The sequence below is a fragment of the Solea solea genome, chromosome 7 (assembly GCF_958295425.1).
Source record: "Solea solea chromosome 7, fSolSol10.1, whole genome shotgun sequence".
Classification (NCBI taxonomy): domain Eukaryota; kingdom Metazoa; phylum Chordata; class Actinopteri; order Pleuronectiformes; family Soleidae; genus Solea; species Solea solea.
This window is the reverse complement of record NC_081140.1, coordinates 5,041,208-5,058,477: the sequence shown is the minus strand read 5'-3', so window position 1 is coordinate 5,058,477 and position 17,270 is coordinate 5,041,208. Positions and strand designations below refer to the sequence as shown.

At 38.4% G+C, this 17,270-nt stretch overlaps 1 protein-coding gene across 1 annotated transcript in view; it reads right to left on the bottom strand.

Moving 5' to 3' along the window:
• Nucleotides 1–10,169, bottom strand: part of sorl1 (sortilin-related receptor, L(DLR class) A repeats containing) — an 85,083-nt gene extending 74,914 nt beyond the window's left edge. Inside the window, exon 1 of the mRNA XM_058633646.1 lies at nucleotides 9,788–10,169. Within this exon, the coding sequence (XP_058489629.1) occupies nucleotides 9,788–10,111 (324 nt within the window). The 5' untranslated portion in view covers nucleotides 10,112–10,169. The remainder of the gene's footprint in view (nucleotides 1–9,787) is intronic.
• Nucleotides 10,170–17,270: the final 7,101 nt, after the last annotated feature.

Here is a 17,270-nt window from a genome sequence, read left to right as displayed (position 1 = left end):
GGATTGGTGTAAAAGGGTGTCATTACTGCCGACAGGAATAGTAACATTACTGAATTTACGATTTATCTTTGTCGCACGCTCTGGCTCCGGGACGACACTGAAGTGTGGTCACGGTTTTCACATTCCTTAAAACAGAGACACCAATCACCAGAGTTTGCTTCTCAGCAACACACTGTTGTATTGGAAATGTGAAGAGTTTGGTGGTGAACCGGGGTTTTCTGTTTAGAACTACACCTCTTATTACAAACAGCCACTCAGGAGCTGCTGAGGGAGCTTATGGCGCTACCGCTATCTGATCCACACCAGCTACAGGGGACTGGCTAACTTCAATGGGACTGGCTTCCCCTACAAAAAAAAAGATTTTATCTGTATCAGTACCAACTCAGATAAGAATTCAGAGAACTCTGATAGAGACTCTGAATTAGGTGCAGGTGAATACAAGTCCAACGGGAGACCTGTGACAAGTGGTTTTATGTGTCATGTCTGCAGTGAGCTGAAACAATTAATCGACAACTATTTCGATAATCGATTGATCGGTTTGAAGCTTTTTTCATGATTAAAACAAGATTTCCGATCGTTTCAGCTTCTTAAATGTGAGTATTTTCTTCATTTCTTTGCCCTGGATAACAAAGAAATCATTCAAAGTTAATCATTTTGGTTTGTTGACAAAACAAGACATTTGAGAACATCGTCATTTACAGGCTTGACGAACACCGATCAACATTTTTTAAGAGAAAATAATCGACAGATTAATCGATTATGAAAAGAATCGTTAGTTGCAGCTCTACTGCAGAACTACTACACTTAATGTTGGATTTGTGACAGTCTAACCGTTATGTCCGACTCAATAACCCTGTTCATCTACAGAGGCATTGTGACTGATAAACTGATAAATATTACCCAAATTCATAATTGACCTAATTTCCTTCAGTGGAACAGAGCAGTGCTCACTTCCACCCTCCCCTCTCTTCTCCCCAGGTCTCCATTATTCAATAGCATGGGGGTATGTGGTGATGGTGGTGGGGTGGGGGAGGTGGGGGGGTATCAAGGCCAGGAAATCTTTGGCGGCATAGCCCCGTCTCAAACAATGACATCATCTCTGCAGGACTGGCAGGCAGTGAGGACTGGCTGCGCTCTTGGCAGGCACTGAGCACAGTTTAGATGTGTGAGGAGTTTGCCTGTGCTCCTGAGCCACCATTGTAATATTCCGACTACGAGGAGGATGCATGACTGAGCCTCTGTCGTCTGCATTATGTGACAGCAGACGTAGGGCCCAGATTAGCCCTCAATAACAGAAGGAACGGTGTTCACAAACATGACAAAAACAAACTGAGTAACATGTTTGCATGCATGGAACTGGATGTTTACCACTCTTAACACACTAGTAAACAATAACTACTACAATGATTACCCTAGGGCCACACGGTTGGTGTAGTGGTTAGCACGCTTGTCATCAAGCAGCAAGAAGACCCGGGTTCACGACCAGGTCGGAACAAGGGCCTTTCTGCATGTAGTTTGCATGTTTTCCCCGTGTGTGTGTGTGTGTGGGGGTCTTCTCCGGCTTCTCCCGTTTCCTCCCACAGTAAATTGGACTCTTTAAATTGACTATAGGTGTGAGAGCGGCTGGTTGTCTATGTATGTGTCCCTGTGATGGACTGGCGATCTGTTCTGCGTGTAAACCTGCCTTTTGCCCTATGTCAGCTGAGATTGGCCCAGCACCCCCCTGCGACCCTCATGTGCAGGATAAAGCAGTAGAAAATGGATGGCGTTCACCCTACAGTCATCAAGCAATGGTGCACCGCCCCTGCTAGATTGTTGTGCTCCACTGCTAAAATTTCAATGATAACCACTCGTAATTTGCACTAGTGAGCAACAAAAAGCTGCAAATTAGGATATTAAATAATCTACAATGATTATTAGGCACAAACACAAGTGGAGTGACAATTTTCACATCTCTAGGCGATGTCCCCTAAATTGACAGTCGATGATGTTTACAGTAAAACATTGTGAAGATGATGATATCGACGTGGGGGGGGGGGGGTCCGAATGTCCAAGTCAATGTCGCAAGGAGTTCATAATCTCCCAACCAAGCTGGCAGACCCCCGAACCGTAGTAAGGAGACCTCCGAAGACCACTAGCTCCTTTAGCTCGGATTAGCTCGTTACGGGACTTCATCTGCGTTGAAGAATGGCACTTTATTCACATCACTACAGGGTGATACACAGCCTCTCTTATTATTGTGCGGCTCTCACATTAAGAGGAATAACTCGAAATATGCAGGATGACAGAGATATTCACCTGCGGCTCGCTAATGTAAACAAACAAACTTCACGCTCCACCCACTCGCCTCGCCTCACCACGGCACAGGACGAAACCCTGCCGCTCTCCAGCGACTGTGTCAGACGGAGTCTGTGCTCCGGAGATGCCGACACGAGAATCGAGCCGAAACTGTAGATCAGTTAAAAAGACTGAACAATCCTCAAAACATGGGTTAATCTCCAACAATTACCAGGGTAAAGTCTAAAATCTCAATATTTTAGTTTTAGTTTGTGTCTGACAGGGTGGGGGCGTGGCATCACGATGGTGGCTCTCCATCGGTAAGCCAATCACGATAGTCCATCGGCACAACCCTAGTGCCAGTGGCTAAAAAATAATTGTCCCCCAAATCTCAAGTCCATGGAGCTTTTTAGCATCATCCAGCTCATTGTTCTGGATTATCTGTCATGTTACTGCTTTGGTTAAGTCCCGTGGTTCATCAGGCGATAGCTTCAGAAAAAAATACTTCTGTGTCCATGTTCCAAACAGACATCAAAGCTTGATTTATCATTTAGGCTTTTGTGTTGCTATAAAAAATGAATAAATAAAATGATGAGGCAGTGAAAACCCTCCAGTTCATATTGAAGTGGAAGCTTGTGGGAGCAGATACAGCACATCCACCAAAACATGAAGTCCTTAAATAAACGAAGAATTACTGTTTACTCAACACTTTCATATCTGCATCCAAACAGAAAAGTTATTTCTTAATAAAGTGACAGTTCCTGTTTGTTTACGTGTGGTTGTCATGAGATGAGTTTGAGCCGCGAACCAGCCTGAGACATGGAGGCTCGCTCTCATTAAAACATGGCTGCCGGCAAAGACACAAGGAAAAACAACAGCTTTTAGCCCACTGACAGAAAGCTGAAAAAATAAATATATTACTGATTACTTAAGAATGTGCTCTGTGTAATATTTATGTTTTCAAATGGAAAATGAAAGTTAATAAATAGCTCACTTTTTTAGATTGTGGACACACAGGAGTTAATAGTACATGATTTTCTCTATCGTAGGATATGATTTTAGATGAATTATTGTCTTGATCTATACACATCTTATTCTACAGACTGAAGAGTATGTATATCTGCACAAATTCCACTCTGTAATCATTTGAAATGTGTGTTTACAATCACTTTAGTCACTTTACAATGTGACATTAGGACACTGTAGATGACAGCAGGTGTAGATCTCTGACTGAAATGAGTTTTTCCATGTGTCAGTGAGAGTGAGCCTCCGTGTTTCAGGCTGGGAGAATGCATGGGGCAGTTAACCATTATATTAAAAAATAAACTGTACAGTAAATGAGTGAGTGATATATTTGTCAGATTAAAAAAATAGAAATCATAGGAATGTTTAAGAAAAAAAGTCAATGTTAATGGAGGTGAAATTACATGCAAAATGGAATAATTGACAGGACAGAAAAGATAAACTTGATGGAGGTGACTTTACATTAGTATTTCTGAACATATACTGTATGTATGCATGTATGTATGTATGTGGTCCTAGTCTTCTTATTGTTTATTTTCACTCCACACTGGAGCAAGTACATTATGACTAAGAGGGGTAATTGTACCATTAGGGGACCAGAAATAGCACGGACACCGTCTGCGAACAACAACAACAACAACAGCAGCAGCAGCAGCAGCAGCAGCGGCAGCGGCAGCAGCAGCAGCAGGTGAAACAACAACAGCAATGAGGATTTAAAGCTTTTCATTAGGATGTTCTTTTCCTGCAGAGAGCAGAGCCTCCTCATTACTCTCTCATATTTACACAGCGGAAACTCTGTTAATAAGGTGAAAGGCAATCTCATTCTGCGCAACCAAGCGTGCTACATTCTAGGTCCACATCTTCCACATCCAACAAAATGACAATGCGAGTAACTCATTTCTGTTTTTATCAGAGAGCTGCCGATTTAAGTACACAGTCATTTTTGTATGCGAGGCCATAAAGGTCTGTATTCCATTAAATAAACAACCACGTGAATAAGATTCTGGGCCAATTTTGATAGCAATGTTTAAAATGAATAGCGGATAATATTAGAGATGATGACTTTGTATTTTATGATAACATTGGTGGTTTTTACATGTGGTTGTTTGAGGTATTGACACATTATCATGTGACTTCACACCGTTTCTGTGGACCTGCCTCAGAGTCGAACACTCTCACGCTCTCACTGTAACATGGCTGCCAGCAGGGACAGGAGGAAGAGATTACAGCCACCTCATAAAATCTACACCTACATCTTATCTTTGCTGCTGCATCTCAACATAAGTCTTTTACAACTGCAAATTTAAGTTAGTAAACCTCTCCAGCACAAAAAGTCCACGCGAGTAAATTTGAATAAAGGATAAGTTAAGAGACAGTGGTTGCAGCAGTGGATTTGCGTCTACTGTATGTACTGTGTGCTGTGATGTGAGGGGAGTAAGCTGTCAATAAAGGCAATAAAGGCAAGAACAATGCAGCAAATATTTGATTTTAGTCATGCTTGCTGAAGTCTATATTTTAAAAACGTAAATAACTCAAACAGCCACTCTAAACCTGAGCAATCCCTTTTACGGTCTTTTAGCATTTTACAGTAGGGCAGCAACAATTATTCATTTAATTGAGTCGATTATTAAACAATTACTAAATTAATCATCAAATACTTTGATAATCAACTAATCAGTGTGAGTGTTTTTCAATAATTAAAACAAGTTTTCAGATGTTTCAGCTTTGCTCCATATAATGAACACTGATCGACATTTTTCAGCATTCTCTGACATTTAACAGACCAAACAAGTGCTTGATTAATCGACAGACTGATCGACTATGAAAACAATCGCGTACAAATTCAGGAAATAACCTTTAACGCGACCTAAAATAACACCCCTAATAAACTGTATAAGATGTATAAGTGCACCAATGAAATATCAACAACTTTCCCTAGGACTAGTGTTATTTAGTGAAGTCATCGTGACGGCAGTGTTTACAACCACACTCTCAGCCTGTTACTTCCACTTGTTTAGCACACACAGTGTTTGATTGTGAAATAAACATGAACTCCTCCATGTGTGTATCAACAGCTTCAGGGAGGATCCTTCCTACTTTCACTTTATGCACAGTATGAGATGTGTCTACTTGAGTTCACCTGCTGCAAATAGGTGAGTGGAAATAAAAGCATGACAAACGGCTGAATTCCATTTAGCTTGAGAGCATCACTCAGTCTCCTGACACTGATCTTCCCGGCAACTACAGGGAAGTTCCTCCTGATGTTCCTCCGTCTCAAATGACACTACTAGAAGTAGACGGCTCCAAATTTACTGTATGTGTGAACACAATTGAGATCAAATCACTCCACATTACACCATATAGGGAATAAAAATCTGATGTCTTAAGTGTAAAATGTAAGTTTCCTCCTATGGCAGTAACTAAGTAAATATAATGTATTGATTTGTTCATACAGTAATTAAAAAGAATTTTTTAGAACTTTTAATGTCCTTTTGATTATTACCAGTGTCCTCTGGTAGATAGTGTGGATGACCTCCTGTCTGTAGAGCAAAACGAATGAATTAGAAAATAACAAAGGCTGCAATTTCAGATGCACAATATGCAGCACATCTGACCCAAGGTTCATACTCACTGTTAATGATTTTTACAAATCCATGTCATCAACAGAGTGGTAATTTATTTTATTTTACTTTTCTATTCACTTTTAAATATGTGGTGTTGTGATGTACAGTCATGAGGAGGAGGAGGAGGAGGATTTCCTCAACCAGCTCAGACAGGTCAAACTGACATTCTCATGAAAACACACCCTGAACAACCAACATTGCTCCCAGGCAACAGATCAGTGGTTTGTATGTGTTCAGTTCACGACTGGTGTGTAAAAAAAAAAAAGAATGGGTTAAATACTGGGGTCAAATTCACTTTCACTAATTGATGTGTGTGTGTGTTTGTGCATGTGCAAAGAAAAAATGACTCTGCAGCACTCGCACTGCGCTTCCATTGGTTTTCATGTAAAAGAGATGGAAGCAGCAGAGAAAGAAGCAGACACACCCTGAGCCTGCATGTGTGTTTACCTCTGGGTAACTTACTGCCTGTTGTTTACATTTCAAACACTGCTTTCGCTACACCTCATTGTTTAATGAAGCCACACACACACACAATGTCACGCCTCTTTTTCCCCTTCAGATCTAAAACTGATCTTGGAAATGTGATGTAGCTGCAGAGAAGTTCAACAATCGCCGGGTGTGGGAGTGGAAGTCCTAAGACAGCTAATGACATTTACTGAGTTGCATTATAGTATTTGGACGATCGTGTGCAAGCTTTAGAGCTTGTATCTTATACCTCTACCTCCACACCATATTAGCCTGCTTCAAAATGGTGTGGAGTTTGTCTTTCTGTTCATTTTCCCCAGTGAGTCATGTTTGATGTCACAAATGCACCGTGAACAACCACAGTGGGTCAGAAGTGGGAAGTGGAACACAGACAGGACAGAAAAAGGTATATGGAGACCAGTGACGATGTTACACTTCAGACCCTCTTTCAAACTGAATTCTTCTTTCTCCCACTTGTTTACGTCGATTCACATTAACAATAGCAAAACTCTGCGTTTAGGCTTCTTTGACTAGAAAAGGCTTAAAACACCGAGAGAGACAGACCAGGGTAATCTGTCATTTACACAATGGAGGGCTCTACAAGACGCAAAAAGACTACAACATAACCCGTAACCAGCACTTCCTCCTGGGTCTACACAGGCACGATCATGATCACACTCATTTTGTTCAGATGTATTAGGGCCATAAGAAAAAATGTAAGCTTTCCAGAATAAACTTGTAATATTTCGACGTTGTTTTCAGTTTCAGGGGTGTATGCCTCCATCCACATGATGTGATGGATAATTCTTTCTGTGCCGCAAGTAATAGCAATGCCATACAGCTTCAGTTTATCATAAGAATCAATATACCATAAAGCACTGGTTCTTTGACGACGTCGGAGACACTGTGCTCACCAGAGATCCAGTTCTTCTGGGCTTAAAATCTTAAATATCAACGTAATTGTTCCTTGAGAAACTAACAACCTCAGATTAGACCTGGGCAATATATGATATTAAATCTATATCTTGACATGAGACAGATATGGTCTTAGATTTTGGACACTGAGATAAGGTATCTATGATGACTTTTCCTGGTTTTAAAGGCTGTTGCATTGATAATCATATTTATTATTGGATACATTTGAGAAATGTAAGCTTTATTATTTGTGTTATAGCCGATTTTGTCCATATTTATGAGCAATTTCATTGTTTCAAGCACATAAATATCCTTCATTTAACATTAAAATGCCAAAAGAAACAGGTTTTATCTGAAATGAAAGGTTGTAACTGTATGTTAAGCAAGTAATACAGATCATAAACAGTAGATGTTTTATGGGACTATATTCACAGTGTATTGTCACTTTTTTTTTAAAGCGCAAACATCTCAAAAGAAAACTTTTCATGAGTCCAGAGAAACAACCTGTGTGCAGCTTTATATTCCCACATATCTCGTATATTGTGATATAGCCTAAAATTATTTATTATACATTATTTAATAAGCTAATCACCCAGCCGTATCTTTAAGCTTGACAGAAATATTGATTTGATTCATATCATGGTACATTTCAATATCGAATGATATAAAAAGTATAATGTGATTGCCCAGTCCTACCTCCAATGTAACCAGTTAACCACTACCAGCCATTTCCACCTCCACAAAAGTGGATTTCACACAGATTATTTCTTCAGAATAGACTTGGTTTCTTACAAAATCTTTTCAAAGCTCTGATATTGAGGAAGTATTTCCTTATTTGTGAAGCCCATACCAAAGAATAACTTCACAAGATGCTCAATTGTTTCCCTTCAGTTTGGCACAAAAACTACTATTAACTCATAAAATAACCCTGACACGTCATCAGAGATGAAACATGTGAAAATGAAACACTGGCTTCAATGATAACAATGGTACAGCCAGGATTAACAAGCTAAAACTTCATTCACTTACCACCCGCGAACTCTGTTTACGTTTTGTTTTGGTTTGGTGTTCTGCTCTGTTGCACCACCCACACAAAACCCAGGGTTGGAAGCAGAGTTGCTCAGACACAGTGAGCTGCAGCTATGGGTCTGATATGCCTGACATTATACCAAAACTGTAAAGACAAGTCAACCCTATTGTTGAGCTGCTGTAACGCCGTTTTCTCTCCACTGTGAGATAAATAAAGCTATCTTATCTTATCTTATCTTATCTTGCATATAGACAAAAACAGTACATCGCACTTACGACTAGCACTTCATAGTTTGGTTTACTTGAAGCTCTTACTTACTTCTAGCTCTTATTTGTACCCAAATGTTTAAATGCACTTATTGTAAGTCGCTTTGGAAAAAAGCGTCTGCTAAATGACATGTAATGTAATGTAATGTAACAGTAGCTCTCAGCTGGCATCAGAAACACTCTGCCCTCCTCCAGAATTAGAATTGGTTATTTTTGCAAACACATCAATTAGTGAATTTGTCCTCTGCATTTAACCCATCCTTATTACACACCAGTAGTGAGCACTTATCTGCACCCCGGACAATGGGGTATTGGGTACCCCAGCCAGGATTGAACCTGTGACCATCTGTTTACGAACCCAATTCCTTTCCTCATGGCAATAGGCTGCATTCATCTAATTCTACTTCTGATTCATTCTTCTCTCAGCTGGCATCAGCACCACTATGCCCTCTTCTACTGAGAGCAGCTAACCTACTGCAAAACACTTGTTTCATGGTCTTGGTCACTAACACACACAAACAGAAAGAGAAAGCATGTCTTGTGTGTACTTCCATTGAGGTGGACTGCCTAACCAAAGCCTTACCCCTATCATTACCATAACCAGTTAATGTCAGTCCTTAACCTTAACCTAACCACAATTGACATCCTTAATCCCAACTTTTACCAGAGCCTCAGAAATGAGGTTCTGCCACATTAGGACCAGGTTTGTGTCCCCTGATAAGTCCTGATAGGGTAACAAAACAAGTACTCACACACTTCCAGAATCTAAATGGGGTTTTCTGGTAACTTCTATGGCTGTTCATGAATTCGTACTGTTTGTGAAGAGTCACCGTCAGACTGCCACTAACCTGACTGACAGGGAAACCTATGGTGTGTGTGAGTGTGTGAGTGAGTGACCATTCATTTGAACCGCAACGTTCCTCAGCTACACCGAGAACATCAGGTGGAATGGAACGCGTTCTCATCTGTTCACTGGGTTTGTGGCTTTGTGGCTGAACGAGGCACTTCTTTCTCTGCATACACCAGTGAACACGGTCACAACAAGGTACAAGAAATGATGGTACTTCAAATCAACGGTGCCTACGCTTGCGTAATTTTCCTCCAAAGACATCCTCAGCAGCTAAAGGCCAGTCTAAGGTGATGCACAGCACTACACCGGACAGTGTCGCGGGGATGCGTTACATTACCTGTCCGTACACCTTGAGCACGGCAGAGTCACCGGTGCTCCGGCGGCTTCGATGCTGCGGGTATGTACCGGAGTACGAGCCGCCTTCAGTGTTACTACGGTCGGCCACGGGCAGCGCTGGAGCCGCGGCGGCGCCTCCTCCACCTCCGTCTGGAGAAACCTCATTAGCTTCTATAGTGAAAAAGCCTCTGTTTTGAGGCGGCATGTTGCGCTGCTCCGGGTGCAGACGAAGAGTCGACGAATGTATTCCAGGAAAGCCGAGGACGAGTAAATAAAACGCACACCGAAGAGACGAACGCATCCCGACCGCCCGTGATATCGCCATGTTTGTGTACGTTTGGCTGTAGGTTAGGTAAGACACAGAAGAGCTCCTTCTACAGGCAGCGATGCCCCCGCTGCTGCTACTGCTGCGTTCAATGACCATGGGAATGTCGAGAAGGACGACACTTCATGCAACACAACAAGCATCTGATGTATTTTACAAAGGCAGTTAGCAAGTCACCGTTTCTCCAACGGACTGTGTTTTAATTAATGAAGATACACAGTCCGACTGTGTCAAAACAAAACACACAAAACAGAAACCACAAACACACAGCAGTGTTTTAACCTAAAAAGCCACATATCTATAAATATATCTATGCTCTTCATATGTATGACCAGCCCCAACAACAACAGATACATAAGAGAAGCACACAGCTATTAAACATAAGCAATATGCAAACTGAGTTGCATGATATGGTCACAAAAATACTGCCTATTTTGACAGATATTGCGATTTTGTGATTCAAACTTGATAGCTTTTGAAACGGGATAAATATCTGCAAATCATGATGATTTTGTATTTTCTCACATTTGTCACCTAAAGGGCAGGAGTTTTTGGCTGAGGAATTTCTGCTGCACTGCAGAGTTTCAACATTGTGCTGTTGTGCCACAAATTTTGTCTTCATCAAATAATTGCAATGTCTTCCAATTTGGACATTGCCCTTGGCTATGATTAGTTTGCGATTAATAGTCAAATATCATTCCAATACGCAGTATCAGCAAAAGAGGAAATTCACATACATCATCAAGTATTTCTCTTATGAACAACAAATAAAGAATCTCCACACCTCAGTTTTAAAGGCATATACTGTATAGAGAAATATCAATACAGTGAAATATCTCAATATTTTGGGTCTTAATATTATATCACTTTTGAGACTAGTATTGTTTTTTTGAGCATTTAATTGTTCAATTAAATTAAATTGTGTTACAAATAAACATTAAACTAGCATAAAAAATCTATTGATGTTTCAGTCCACGAGATGGTGCCTAGTGCTCATCCTCATTATCACAATATTTATCATTATCAAAAAAAAATGTATTTCCCTGAGGGAACCTCCCAAAGGGATTAATAAAGTCGTCTGTCTGTCTGTCTGTCTCTCTGTCAAAATATATTTTGCAAATACTCAGTATTTTGCAATATCCTGATAAAATCGTATTGTGACCTAAATATCGTGATATCGTATCATGATCTAAATATCGTGATAATGTCATACTGTGACATAAATATCGTGATAATAAAGTATCGTGACCTAAATATCGTGATAATATCGCATTGTGAGCTAAATATTGTGATAATATTGTATTGTGACCTAAATATTGTGATAATATCGTATCATGGTTGATTTCCCACCCCAAATACTGTATCTGAGTGCAATAATAGTTACACGAATTCCATGTTTCTGTAATGTTTTTTTTTGTTGCACCCAAAAAAGATCCGAAACAAAAGTTGTCATCAAATGCTGTTACTGTAATAATCAGAGGCACTGTTTTCTTTTTTGTTTTGTTAACGTTATCCAAAGTTCTTTAGCCATTTTGATTAATCTAACAAAATTCCTAATTGATAACTGCACGGATTCTGTAATCTATATTCTGATACATTTTAATCACAAGTAAAGGATAACTGACAAGGGTCCACATGCAGAGTCAGTATCTATTACAGCACTACTTGTGTACAGTTATTGCTGACTGGCAAATTAAGTGATTAGATTTGTTGCAGCTTCCTTTGTCCTTTGTTATTATATAATGCTACCCTTAGGTAACATTTATGCCTTAATGTCACAGCCCGTTTTGATGTTCCCTCCTGAATGGAAAGCACCACCTATGTCATTAATCAACAATCACATTAACAATTGTGTTCTTATTATGGTCATTATTTTTATGAGCCTTGAATTACATATAATTTTAAAGCAGATTTTTGCGTCTTTAGTTTATACTGTTGCTTTATGGTATCATTTCACAGATAAACCACTTTACAGCTATTGGGCAGCAGCATTGATCTGCAGTTAAACCCAACACTTTATCACCTTATACTTAGTTGTAATCTTCCTTTGTATTGATTTAATTGACTCAGACCGATGGGATTTGAAGACAGTGAATGTCCACAACAGCCAGTTTATGTAACAAACAACTTTAATTTGTGCAAAGAAAAAAAAATCCATTGATTTGTTTCCTTAAAGACTGTTGCTATTCTTTCTTTGATGCCAAGGAACCAACAAACCAGAAATACTTTACCAAATGTACATTTTGGAATGATTCACTATCACTAAATGTTATGTAACTCTTACGGATTCAGATTTTCTGCTGAAAAAAATCCTAACGCCCTTATTTTTAAAAGGATATGGAAAATGTTAATGAAATAATATGACATCTGTCTTCTTTATCAAACAATGTACTTGGAAAATTTTATGGGCAAGTATTGTTGCTGTAAACATTTAATGAAAATGATAACATTATGTTATAGATTTGCCAGGTCTCTCTTCACATGCTCCCCATTTTTGTGTGTTTCACAGTCTCTATTCATGGTTCACTCCCACTCTGTTTCCATCATTTACTGCAAGGACTTTACTGTTGAAACCATTTACATTCTCATGTTAGAAATTCCTACAGTCATTTTAGAAATCTGCCATATCTTTCTTTTTGGATCAAATAGGTAATTCCATATCATACCAACTCTCACCATCATAACATAGTTGTAGTATTTGCAAGTTGTTATTTGCTGTTCTGTTCTGTTTTATTTTAGCTTTGTGTTTGAATATCTCACATTAGGGGACTACACAACAGACCTTTATGGGTTGTTTTTGCTTCATCTTGCACATTTTTGTTCTCCCATTTTTTTTCCTCCAATATCTTTATATCAATATGTTATTGTTTCCCCATATATTTATACTGTATATAAACATCTTCTTCCTCTTAGGTGCAATAATAAAATACATCTTTGTCGTCCTCAGTGGCAGCACGTTACATTACAGTACGATAACAAAATGGTAAACAATTACAATGATTATAGTGTGGTGTAGACAAGATTTTGTTACAGTTGCACCATCCAGGTAATAATTTAGAAACAAAAATGACTGTAGGCTACTATTTGTGTAATACCTACACATGAAAATGTTTGTAACGCAGAAGTGACAATTACCTTATTACAAAGTTGAAATTCATCCTCTTGTGTCTCTCACACAGTCCTCATTGTTGTTAATTAACACATTGTTACTGGAATATCTTTAACAGTCAATAGTTTGGTTCTTTGAATGGAATCTGTGGGAACACTGGGAATTTAACAAAAACAACAACAACAACAAACAACCTGCAGCTGTGATCGGTCAACTGAGGTGTTAGTTAGTGTGAGGTGTCAAACAGAAACCGGTGTGATTCTCCTTTAAACACATTGTCTGAGATAAGGAGTGTGAAAACTAACTGTTTGTTTCACACAGTCAAGAGATTTTCTGCTTCTGGACGTGGCCTGTGATATTTGGTTGATCATAAATGATACGACCAGTATAAAGTACCTAAAAGGGATACTTTTCTTTTTCTTACCAAAAAAATGACTTTGGTAGAGGTTGAAGTCACCTTTTACAATATTACTTGAATAAAGGAATATTACATTTACTGTAATTATAAAATGTACTTAGGTTTTAGAAGCAAAAGTATTAAAAAAGTGATGAGCGACAGTAGCTCAGTAGTAGAGTGAGTCAAAACTGTGCTGAACATGATTGTGACAGTGAATGGGTGAATGGCTATTACAATAATAATAATAATAATAATAACAATAATAATAAAAATAATAATAATAAGTATTAATAATATGTATTAATGTTATATCCATTAATAATAATCATTGTTAATTATTATAATCATAACACTCATAATAATCATAATAATAAAAGTAATAATAATAATAATAAGAAGAATGATAATAATGATAATAACAATAATAATAACCAAATAAAGTCTGAATAATTTTACAACTGGTGCTTTAATAATATTAAGACATAATGGTGTTTGTCTCAAAAAGGTGTAATCAATCATGCAAAATAAAATGTTCTTTTTAAAATGCATCTGCTCCTTTTATATTAACGCAATTTAGCTATTGACTTTTGCCTGCAAACATTGCTCACAACAGTCTCAAAATGTGCCGGCATTGCGTTGAGATTGTTCAGTATCTTCTCTTGCAAAACGCCAGAATTTACGACAGACAGTGAATGCAGCACGTGACAGTCTCGGTAATTGCACGCGCGTTGTTTTGACTTAATATAAAAATTCAATAAACAAACACTAGCTACAAATAAACTGACAGTTTAAGTCCCTGTTCGTTCGCGACAGGGACACAAGACATATTTAAGACGTTGACACGGAGATTGCGTGTCCTGTAAGTAAATGTCACCCAAACAATATCTTTGCTAAATCACATTAAATATTTTTGCTGTTAGCCTACATGCTAACTAGCTTTAACTCCTCAGAGTTTGTGTTAGCTTTTTCTTTGCTAGTTAGCCCAACGGTTTTGTTAGTTTAGGTAATAATGTTAATTGAACCAGTAACAACCAGTAATGTTAACAACAAAGAGTGTATTACTGACACTAGTGTCTAAATCATTGTTTTCATACATGTGGTTCAAATGACTTAGCAAGACATTAGTGTAATAGTACATGTAGCATATATTAGCTAGTGACCACCAGCCAAATGTCATAGGTTTCTGATTTGCCTGTTTATTTTATTGATTGTGTTGATTGAAAGTAGACATAAAAGAAGACTGGAGAGACTGATCATACGTGTTAATACATGTTTTTATGAATTTATGAATAATTTGTTGTTATTAAACTATTATATTTAATCAGACAGAGGGAAAAAAAAGAAAACTGGCGCAACATATTGCCCAAAAATGGGCATATCTATCAACTGGGAAAAAACTCTAATTTTCACATATTATTTTGCATATTATTAATGTCCTTTAGTTCATTCTTGTATCTTCTGTACTTGCTTCAAGCCACTTTTTCTTGTTCTACTAATGATTTGAATATTGTCATCTGTTGAATCTTGTTATCTCTGCAGATGCATTGCATCACAATGGCAGAAGCAACACCAGAGGCAGGAAAGCCTGTTCCACTGGTGCTAAAAAAGAAGGCAGCTAACAACAACAAAGGCTCTAAACAGACGACAGCCCAAGAGGTGAGAAAACACACATGCACACACACACACCTACACACCTATACACACACACACACACACACACACACACACACACACAAAGTGCTTCAGTGTTCATTTTTTAAATGATGAAATTAATAAAAAAGTGTACAATATTTTACATATACTGTTGATAGATAGATAGATTGATTGATTTTGTCTTTTTCTTTTCAATAGATTGAACGTGCACCTGAAAATCACAATGATGCACCATTAAAAAAGAAAAGACCTCACACTGCACCGTCCTCTTTGGAGTCATCAGATTTATTTGAGTCTATAAGTGCAGGTATGTAAAGCATCACTCTAAATACAGTAGTAAACTGCATATACTTCATATTTTTTTCACAACTGAACAAAAGTAAATTGCCTGGACCTGTTGTCCTTCCACCTGCAATATGATAATCAATACACCAGGGCAAATATTGATATTTTAATTAACAAATTAAGGCGCTCTAACGTAAACAGTCCCTGCCAATATCACTAGCTGGGCTTCGCCAGTTGATGTCTTCTTACGAATGAGGGAAACTTGGGTAGAAGTTATCTGGCTGGAGAAGAGATAGTCCACAGCGGGATAATTTTCAATACATAGACTTTATGCACTTTATGCAAAAAATAGAGAAATCCTGCACTTTTAACTTTTCATGAATGTTTTGTTGTCTTGTAATATAGTGATGATAGCAGAATTGCTGTATTGTGATATTACTGGTATTGTGGACCATGTATTCCATGTCATATTGTGAGGTACCCTGAGATTCCCACCCCTATTCTTCACAAATTCTCCTGCCAGCTTCTTAGTGTAATGTCTGTATAATGTTTGCGTGAGCTCATGGAGAACATAGCAGGAGAAACTCCAGATAATCCACAGCGAGTGACTGGGCGAGTGTTGTGTCTCTTAGATGCTTAAGCCAGTCTCCGACTCTTGGCCTGGATCTCTGGAGATTCTCCTGCTGTTGTGGATACATCTGAACCACAAGCTCTTTCATCACATGTGGATGATCATCTCCAGAGAAATGTCTGGACCTAATTTTTTGGACATTATCCATCTGAAAATGGCTGTTATAGTCTAAATTAATTCATCCTGCTGAATTCCTAATGAAGATATAACATCAAATGAGAACACATTTTTTTTTTTTATTGTTGATGAAAGATGTTTTCACCACCACCAGTGATTGTCTCCATGTTCTTTGACTGGCTGGCTGGATGGATGGATGGATGGATGGAGTCATGCTTCTTGTGGTCTGCTCTGTGTTACAGATGCAAATAAAGAGGTCAGCCTGCTGCTGTCACAGTTTGCTGAAGTGTTAAGGTGAGCAATTACATTTTTAGTTATTTATTTGTTGGAACTCTTCTCTTAATTTCCTTTATACTTGTGCACTTAATTTGGAAAATGCATGCCGTGCATAGTCTCATGAGGTCTTTAGGAAAAACAGCTGAATTCACGCATGTTTAATTTTCTAATTCTTTGCGGTCGATAAATGTTTCAGCACTTCCTGCTGAGCAGAGGTGGTACTTATACAGAGACAGTCTGTTAAATACACGTGACTGTGCTTTTTACACTCATTGTGCCAAAAAGCAGCCAGGTGCCAGGTGCAGCACCATAAAAAGCTTTTTTTTAGTTTTTTTAATTCACTAAATCAAACATACACTTGCACAAAACACTAAAATAAGGGCGTTTTCACTGCTGTCTCTTGCTGTTAGTTGTCATGTTAGGTGTAAATTAAATTAACATCAATTTTAGCTGACAAAACATGGGAGTGGCAGGTCCACAGCTGTCTGCATCTATAAGTGCTTACTTAGATCTTACTTAGAAATGAAGGCTTTCAAGCACAAAAACCCATAACAACTGAATCTACTGGGGAAGCTGTCTTACAGCCAGTGAACATGTTTTTTAAGATCAGGTACACGCAGTAAACAGGATAAATAGTTGATTGTTGAGTTTCATTCGCAGGACATGAATTGTGCCTTTAACAAATTAGCAC